At 38.2% G+C, this 7710-nt stretch overlaps 1 protein-coding gene across 1 annotated transcript; it reads left to right on the top strand.

Annotated features, from left to right (window-relative positions):
- Positions 1-4262: 4262 nt before the first annotated feature.
- Positions 4263-6580, top strand: LOC110050163 (heparan sulfate glucosamine 3-O-sulfotransferase 4-like). Its single transcript, XM_089278793.1, has one exon. It carries the CDS (start codon positions 4386-4388, stop codon positions 5397-5399), a length of 1014 nt encoding a protein of 337 aa, XP_089134919.1. The 5' UTR covers positions 4263-4385; the 3' UTR covers positions 5400-6580.
- The last annotated feature ends 1130 nt before the right edge of the window (positions 6581-7710 follow it).

The raw sequence follows: 7710 nt of genomic DNA, 5'->3' as shown, positions 1-7710 counted from the left end.
AGTGTTCGGCGGAGTGTTTTATGGTGGGTTTCGATAGAGATCTGTTGTTACAGAAGCATTCTGTCTGTGGATTTTTAACGGCCTTTTGAGTAGCGATGGCGACAAGTTGCTAGTATCTGCGACCATGAAAGCGGGATGGCAATGGATATTGTCTTTAAACCTCAGGTCGAACCAACCGTATAGATGGCAATTTCGTAATCCAAGAATTAAAAGAGAGCCCAAAATCGCGTCTTAGTTACATGTATGTAGTAGTTTTTCTTGTTTCAATTCTATTTTACACCAGAAAGCATAAGTTGAGGGAATTTGTGAGTTGAATCAGCTGCTGCAGTATTTATATCGATATCGTGAGAATGCCTCAAGATGTAGCTCCGAAAATATTTGAAAAAGGTGTCTCAAGTGCTTCTTTTCGGTGACTGTTTACTCGAAATCGATAGGAAAATGATTAGCTTTATATTTCTTGTTGATTTCGAGTTAGGTTAAGACAAAGAAACGGCTTTTGTGTTTTAGTGGATGTTCAGGAAATGGCCAAAAATCGTTACGTTTTATGTAAACAGTAGCCCAGCACAGAAAAGATGTTGAATTCTGTTGAAATGAATGTCTGTGCTTTTAGACTGATAGTTGTAGAACATGACCGATTGGATTTATTTTCACATGGCTTTTCTTGTTGTTGAAATGCTAAACCAAAGATGACTAATCAAATATGTATAGTTAGTGTCAAATGGCCATTTTTGCAGGGGGCTTCCCATAACTTGAAGGGAATAGAATATTTTGACCTGCTTTCTTCCACAATCATTCACTCACCAAACCCAACATTTGTGCCAAATGTGAGCGAAATCATTGTTTTGAGCTGTCTCACCTCCTGCCTGTTTTTCTCGAGGCCACACTGTTAACCCTCGTAAAGGGAGACATGCATGTATGCAGTGTATGTATAATGGGGATTAATTTTCTAATCGAGACGAGAAAAGTCGAATCATAGATGAGAAATGTAAACGATAGAGCAAAGGAGCGAAACATTTTTGTGTTTCCTTTTCCCTATTTCAAAAAGAGTCCTTGTCCTAAGCACTTTTCACTTGTTAAGTTTAGTCTCTCTCGGGAAAAACAAACGTCTGAAGACAAGAAAGTCTAATAACATATCCTTTTCTGGGACGACATGAATTCTGGATAACTCGGCTAAGCTTTAATCTTCATTGAAGGAAGACATACAGACACGCAAGAAGTGCGTGTATAATGCTGGTTAAGTTTTCTAATGGAGACGAGAAAAGTCGAATCACAGATGAGAAATGTAGACAAATGCTGAGAGCAAAAGAGGGCACCAAGATTTCCTTTTGCCAGTTTCAAAACAAGTCTATTGTGTTACTTTTTCCAATACTCAGCCAATGATTTACTAGTATTTAAGATTTAAAATCTCGCTTACAGCTTTGAAACATAGAATTGTCATAATTATAGAGTTACGCACACATTTTGATAGTAAAAATCAACAAAACCTAGCTGATCGTTAGCCGTCTATAATGAGTGATCGCAATTATTTTTCAATCAATTCTGTATTAAAATAAAACTGTTCATTATTTTAATGAAGTGAGTTGTTTGAATAATTTAAAATATCGAACATTTACCCTTTTTAACATCTTCCTATACAAGTGACGATTCTGTTGCCTGCAGACTCAAAGCTATCATTACACAGAAAATACAAAGACCCTGCATTGTATTCACGCGCCAATTAGTCGAAGCGAGTTTACCCTTTAAATTTTCATCTCAAGACCACAAAGTCTAAAAGCCCAAGTTAAATGTTGATAGGCAATCAGCATTTGCTGAAACTCTGAATAGCTTATCCCTTCTCGATTTTGTAACCTGTTTGGCTAAAACGTGCATAAAAAAATGATCTCAACGGCCGAAATGAATTGCCGAGTAATTTCGACACATACACTCAGATGTATGTTTGAAAAAATGCGTCTCTTTGGCATCGAACGACAATCGACGCACTTGACTAACAATTCTCACCTATAGTTGTCAAAGACCTTTTAATGATGTTGTAAAACAACTGCCGTTGCGTTTTTCTAAAGTATACAAATGTTGCTTGGCAATTTTAGAAAACTAGGGACCATTATTTAAAACCCAGTTGAAAAGCACTGTCCCAAGAGATTTGCTTAACGTCACTGTCCCTTGTTTTGTACGACTCGTTTAAATAATAACTATGGTCTAATCTTCCTTCCTTCAGGCCATACAGTCAATAATAAAAGGATAAACCCGACAGCGGAGTATTGAATTGTTTCTGTTTATACTGAATTATAAATCGTCTTTTAATTTAAACCATTGCAAAATTTATAGGGTCCCTTTCCCAGATATATAAAAAGGCACCGAAAAACAAAATATTAATAAAGAAAAAAAAGAAAATTAAAAATGAGTTAACATAATGGTCAATGGCGAAAGGTATTTTGACACTCGAGCTCACAAAATCGTGAGGTAAATATCCTCCGTTGTTGACCGGTACGGCATGAGATCAATACAAAGAACACAAAGAAATCCTACAGTCTTCAAATGATTTTATTCTTTTCCAACAGAATAGGGCTAATGAAAAGTTGAAAACTTTCGCTCGTGACACTGAATTGCAGTCATCTCTACGTGTGTTCGCCCTGTGGATTCACTAGCTTTGTTGATTCACGTGAGGTGGTCTAAGACCGTCGCCATGACAGCTTATGCCTCATACATGTATTTAGTATTAAAAGAGAGAAAGTGAATTTATTTACCATATGTGTTTTTTACAACTGTTTAAGAAGTCTGAAAGACTACAGTGTAGTGAAACGCGCCCTTAGAATTCCATGTAAAGAGCCTTCCTATATCAGAGGAAAAGAAGACAAATTTTGTTTAGTTACTTCCATGTTAAAATCCCATTACGGTTGTACCCGAAGATCTTGTTTTTGAGCAAAATTACTCGCCACAAGAGAATTTAAGCGTACACATTAAGATAAGATAAGAAAAGAGAAGATAAGATAAGGTAAAATAAGAACCTTTATTTAAGTGTCAAATGTATTGAGCCCTAGCGGACTAATTGGGGACACCAAACAAGAATACTAAAAAGAAAAGGCTAAAATAATTAAAGGGAAAGTTAGCTTTTAACACACTTCAATGACTTTAAACCTAACTTGTGATACTGTTGGACTTCCAACTATTAAATTTATAAGGAATTATCATCATTTGAAACTTGGAAATAAAGGGAAATGTTTTATCCGCATTAATTGCACTTTTTTGTTGTTAAGGTTTGCAAAAGAATTCAAAGCCCTCAGGAGGAAAAAGAAAACATTACACCTCTTGCCATTGTTCAGTGTTAGTTAACCCGAATCTCATGCATAACAAAAAGATAAATAAATGATGAATAACTCCTCCTTGGCGACAAAGCAGTTGAAATAAGTATTTTCGAAAGTCCTAGATAATTATATGTACAAGTGTCAACTTACAGAGATCTTGTGAAAATAATTAAACCTGCTAAATTTAAATCGTCCTACATCTCATTCGGATGTTCGATTTTTTTTATTCAAAAAGTATCAATCTTTTAATATTTCTGGCCAGAAGTTCGAGGTTTATGAGTGTATCTTTTTTTTCCAGACAGGGAATGTTGAAATTTTTCTTCAAGCTGGTTATTGTTTGAACACGAGGGTATTGCCTTTAGCATATGAATTTGGAGTGGCCATGATGAGCTGTGACGGTCTAAGAACCATCGCTACATGTTGTTACATCTAAAGGTAGGGAGAATTTTGGCATTTATTTATCGTATCTTACTCCAAATATCCTGCTTATCGTATCTTAGAGTCTCTCGAAAGTATCATGTGCACTGCTGGTCTTTCGTAAGGAAATATGTAACATAGAAGGATAAACAAGAAAGTAAATGCTCGTAAAATTAGAACACTTTAAATAAGGCAATTTATTTTACTTCGTTGTTAACGGATCTCCAGGTGCCAATTTTATCACGTAAATGGTCCAAAAACACGCATCCTTTATGTTCCTAAGAAAATTTCACTGATGCCCCTCTAAAGACCTAGAATTTGAAGCACTCACTGACTCACTCTGATAATGAAGACGTGTTTGGAATTAACGAACTCTCAAATAATATCTAAGCTTAGCCGATTTGTTGCTTGAATAATTTTCTATCATTCGCGGTAGAAATGCTTCAGAATCTTCGTGCCGTTTTGAATTATGTTGTATTTCCCGTTTATAAATGGAACATTATCACAGTGTTTAAAACTAACGTTTTGTTTCGTCATAGATTGGTCGGCGACGTCGAAGTTAGATCAAATAAAGATCAAGGTTACGTTCTACTCCCACCAATTGCCACCAGTCCACAAAAAATCGCCAAGCCTACGAATTTGAAAAGCTTTCTTAGATAATTCCTGATGCAGCTATTAAAGAGGATCAGAAGGAGATTTTATTTTTATTTTGCAAGCATTTTCATACTTGCCGCAATTTTATTCAGCATTTTTTACAATCAGCCACAGTCTGAAGATTTAGCGACCGTTTTTACGCTCACCGAGACTGAACAGAGCTTCGACTTGTTATCTCCTCCGACGCAAAGCAATGACATACTCTACATTGCCGACACGAAAAACGATTGGGAGCAACGTCTTCCGAACACGCTTATCATCGGCATAAGGAAAGGAGGAACCAGGGCGCTGATCAATTCTCTATCGCGTCACCCCAACGTAAGAGCATGTTATAGAGAGTTGCACTTCTTTGACCGCCAGGAGAACTATCATCTGGGGTTGGACTGGTACAAAACCCAAATGCCGCTGTCTTTGAGAAACCAAATCACAGTCGAGAAAACGCCTGCCTATTTTGTAACAGATGACGCCCCACGACTTGTTCATCAAATGTCCTCTTCTGTTAAGCTGTTGGTGGTAGTTCGTGATCCAACAGTGCGTGCGATTTCAGATTATGCACAGTTGTCTGACAAAAAGCATGGTACCCTGAGACCCTTTGAGGAATACGTAACTGAAGATTCGCAGCACCGTGTTCTTCGAGCATCGAGTACGATAGTCACCACTGGCTTGTACATGAATCATTTGAGAAGATGGTTGGAATATTTCCCCCTTGAGCAAATTCACTTCGTTAACGGCGGAGAGTTGGTTAAAAACCCCGTCAATGAGATGAAATCCGTTGAGAAATTTTTGGGCTTGGAGCCGTTTATCGACGAAAAGTTATACTACTTTAATGAAACAAAGGGTTTCCCATGCTTAGTACCAGTCTCTCAAGAGGGAGACGACGAAGCTAAATCTGGTTGCTTGTCGGAAACCAAGGGACGACCACACCCCTCTATCAATGAAGATGTGGTAACGTTGCTTCGTGACTTCTATAGGCCATTCAACGTAGAATTTTACAAAGCTGTAGGGAAAAACTTTGGATGGCCTTAGTGAGCTGTTATTGTTGTTGTTGTTGTTGTTGTTGTTTTCTTTTTTCACTAGGATATCATTTACACATATTAAGCGGCTCGGCTTTGAGTCCGGCATTATTGGAACCGACTATAGGACTAGTTTTATGTAGTATAAACTGTACGTACAACCTGCCAGATAGCCTGGGTTTAGGGTCTGAGTTTCCCAGTCCAGTCCTACTTTCTGGCTTTTCGCTTTGGCAAGCGAGCAAGTTTAAGAGCTAGGTGGGTGGGGGAGGGGGCTTAGAAACTAGGTTAAGTAAATCAAGAACTGTTTCGTGAACTTGCCTTCAATTGTCGCCTCAAAGTATAAAGACCGAGACACACTATGCGACAAATCGCTGCGACACATCGCGGCGACAAGTCGCTCCGTCGATGCGACAGGACACCTCGTCTGAACTGTTGCTGCGACAAGACACTTGTTCGGTGCACGCAAGCGAATTTGGAAGAGGGGAAAGGTGAACTAGTTTCCAAATTTAACATGGTGGACCAGCCAATACAGCGAAGGTCAAACAAAAAGAAGCTCTTAGTTCTGTTAATGATGCTGTTAGATGACGAAGAATATAAACACGTCGAAAGAAGATGCTAGAAACGACAATGGGTGTCAAGAAGAGAAGAAAGAGGGGCTTATTACGCTCAGGTTGTCTATATAGTTCCATATGTTCGGTCGCCATTTTGAATTGACGCTCCCTCATTGGTTGATTTAACTTTTGTCGCAGCGACTTGTCGCAGAAGCGTACACACGCTGCGACAAGGCTGCTTGCGCTTATTTTGTCGCTGCGATATGTCGCACGAATGCAAACCAGTTTGAATTCGTGCGAGAGATCGCAGCAAAAATGATATTCACATGTCACATGAGGCGATTTGTTGCAGCAACCTGTCGCGGCGACGTGTCGCAGCGATTTGTCGCATAATGTGTCTTGGCCTTATGTATGCATGTCTATTTATTCAGTGAGATTGAGAGGGTAAGTAAGTAAGTTAAATCTTTAGTTACAGAGGATTGCTCGAAATTATAAAGCTAGTAAACGTGTGGCTCTCTAAGTAATAAATTGCAAGCTAGAAAAAGCATTAAAAACATCCCCACTAACTAATTAAGTTAACTACATAAAGATAAAATACAAGGTTATAAAAGCGTATGAATAAAATTTATTAAACTGTATAAAATGATTTTGACATTGTTGTTTAGTAAAAAGATCCTTAAAAAGCCCTCTTTGAATGGCAATGACATTGAGTTCCATAATTCACAACTCTTTACTGTAAAGAGCTTCCTATCTAGGCAAGAACGTCCTCAGTTATCGTGTGGTTTCCTTAGATGTAGAAAAACGGGAGTGCCACTTTTCTTGTTCTTTTGTACTCCATTCTTAATTTAACTTGTATGTATTTAAGTCATAAAAGACATGTACCGTGTTTCTATCGCGTTTTTAGTATAAATCTGCTAGCGTTCTATGACGAATGCTGCTCTCTCATTTGTCACGCTAATAACCCTCTATTCTGTTGTAGATAGTGAGTAGAGTAGCGGTGCCCTTGTTAAGAAAGTAACGGCCGCTTCTTTGCGTTTTGGAGGTGTCTGTGAAGAGGATGTAGATGGGGCTTTGAACGACTAGTAGATTTATACTAAAACAATTAGATTACTCGCTCTCGATTTCTATAAATCTGGAGCTGATATGTATATGTAATAGGACTACATGCTGTCCAATTTGGAAATAATTGGATGAGAAAAATTCCGAGGACTGCCAAAATTGGACGAGGCCGTAGGCCAAGTCCAATTTGGCAGTCCGAGGAATTTTTTGAATCCAGTTATTTCCAAATTGGACAAGCTTGTAGTGCTATTACCTATTAATTATATAGGATCCAAAAACAGATGAGCAAGGCAAATATTTTATCCTCAAAAGTACAGTATTTCTCACTTCGCTTCGCTCAGCACGTCACAGGTCAGACATTTTAACCCAGGTTTTTTGCTTGTTTGAGCGTTCTTGTTCTGATTATTCTCCCTCATCTCGAGTAAATCAGTAGCATCTATCTCTGGAAACCTAGCTGAAAACTCCATTTGAAAGTTTAGACGTCAAAAAAATGCAGAGAAAAGTCGGGAAATTCCGCCATTATCAAAACATAAGAAAACTTAGCGAGCTAAAATCGCTCGGTGACGTTTGATGGCAGTGATAATAGCTGCAACCTGATTGGCCAATACTCGGTTCTTTTATTTATCTTGACATTTCATTGGTTGATTGAAAGTATCCAGATTTTTCTCAAATTGGACAGTTTGTTCAAAGCTAAACTAAACGTTCGAGCAAAAG

This window comes from Orbicella faveolata, unplaced genomic scaffold, assembly GCF_042242905.1.
Source record: "Orbicella faveolata isolate gen_17 unplaced genomic scaffold, um_ofav_v1 contig_46, whole genome shotgun sequence".
NCBI classification, from domain to species: Eukaryota; Metazoa; Cnidaria; class Anthozoa; order Scleractinia; family Merulinidae; genus Orbicella; species Orbicella faveolata.
The sequence above is the reverse complement of the archived record's forward strand: the minus strand, read 5'-3'. Positions and strand labels throughout refer to the sequence as shown.

Coding starts and splice junctions, on each gene's coding strand:
- LOC110050163 (XM_089278793.1), top strand. CDS start 4,386: ATGCAGCTATTAAAGAGGATCAGAAGGAGATTTTATTTTTATTTTGCA.